Genomic DNA, 859 nt, shown 5'->3' on the forward strand with positions numbered 1-859 from the left:
TATGCATGCATGCATGTATGTTTGTATGTATATATATATATATATATATATATCACTGGTTACAATCAATGTTCATCTCAGCTGTGGTCCTGATTCAGTTTATTGTATTGCTTGTGTAGTCGAAGTCTCAGAGCAGTAGGACATCCTGCCTTTTCAGCCGAAAGTAAGCCTACAACACTCGATGAAAAGTTCCGATACAGGTATGCTAATGCGAGACTAGCAGAGATGCCATAGTGAATACGGTATGTTACCTTGGGCGTGTGTTTGTGAATGTATGCCTGGCTGCGAGATAATGTCAGCGTGTGAGTATACTGGCCGAAGGTGGTTCATCTATGTTCTATATTTGTTAGTATATGTATGTGAGTGATTATGTTTTTTGACGTGAGCGTACACTTTGTTCATATTAATAGTCTACCCATCAACGTTAGACACTGGTTGCGTTGAGACAACACATGCCGTACAGGCGTGTCGCCTATCATCCAGGCACACGCCCACGTATACGCAAACATGCACCTTCTATCGCGAACGTAGGGCTTCGAGTCGGCGCCTTTTGTCCTCGATACTGTACTGCAGGTCACTAATTTGGCCCTTCAGTTTCGCACGGGTGCTCTTGAGATTGACTAGACATTTCTTCGCCTCGTCCAGGATGTGCGCCTGCAAATCCAGAATATATCAATCGCATCAGTCTCAAATTGCAAGTGTATATAGATCGTATGTATATATTATACCTTACCGTGACCTGCATCCTAATGGACCATACATACATGACTATTGTAAATACTCTAGATATGTTTTTCAATCTTGTCCAGCTTCCAGGTCCTGCAATATGTAACATCCTGACGCATGTCATATATATATA

General features: G+C 42.0%; 1 protein-coding gene across 1 annotated transcript in view; it reads right to left on the reverse strand.

Moving 5' to 3' along the window:
• Nucleotides 1-76: 76 nt before the first annotated feature.
• The window catches only part of SARC_00026 (hypothetical protein), a gene marked incomplete at its 5' end in the record, with an annotated part of 7,188 nt that continues 6,405 nt past the window's right edge, over nucleotides 77-859 (reverse strand). The window contains one exon of the mRNA XM_014306321.1: nucleotides 77-654. Within this exon, the coding sequence (XP_014161796.1) occupies nucleotides 517-654 (138 nt within the window). The 3' untranslated portion in view covers nucleotides 77-516. The remainder of the gene's footprint in view (nucleotides 655-859) is intronic.

Source organism: Sphaeroforma arctica, assembly GCF_001186125.1.
Source record: "Sphaeroforma arctica JP610 unplaced genomic scaffold supercont1.1, whole genome shotgun sequence".
In the NCBI taxonomy this organism is placed as follows: domain Eukaryota; class Ichthyosporea; order Ichthyophonida; genus Sphaeroforma; species Sphaeroforma arctica.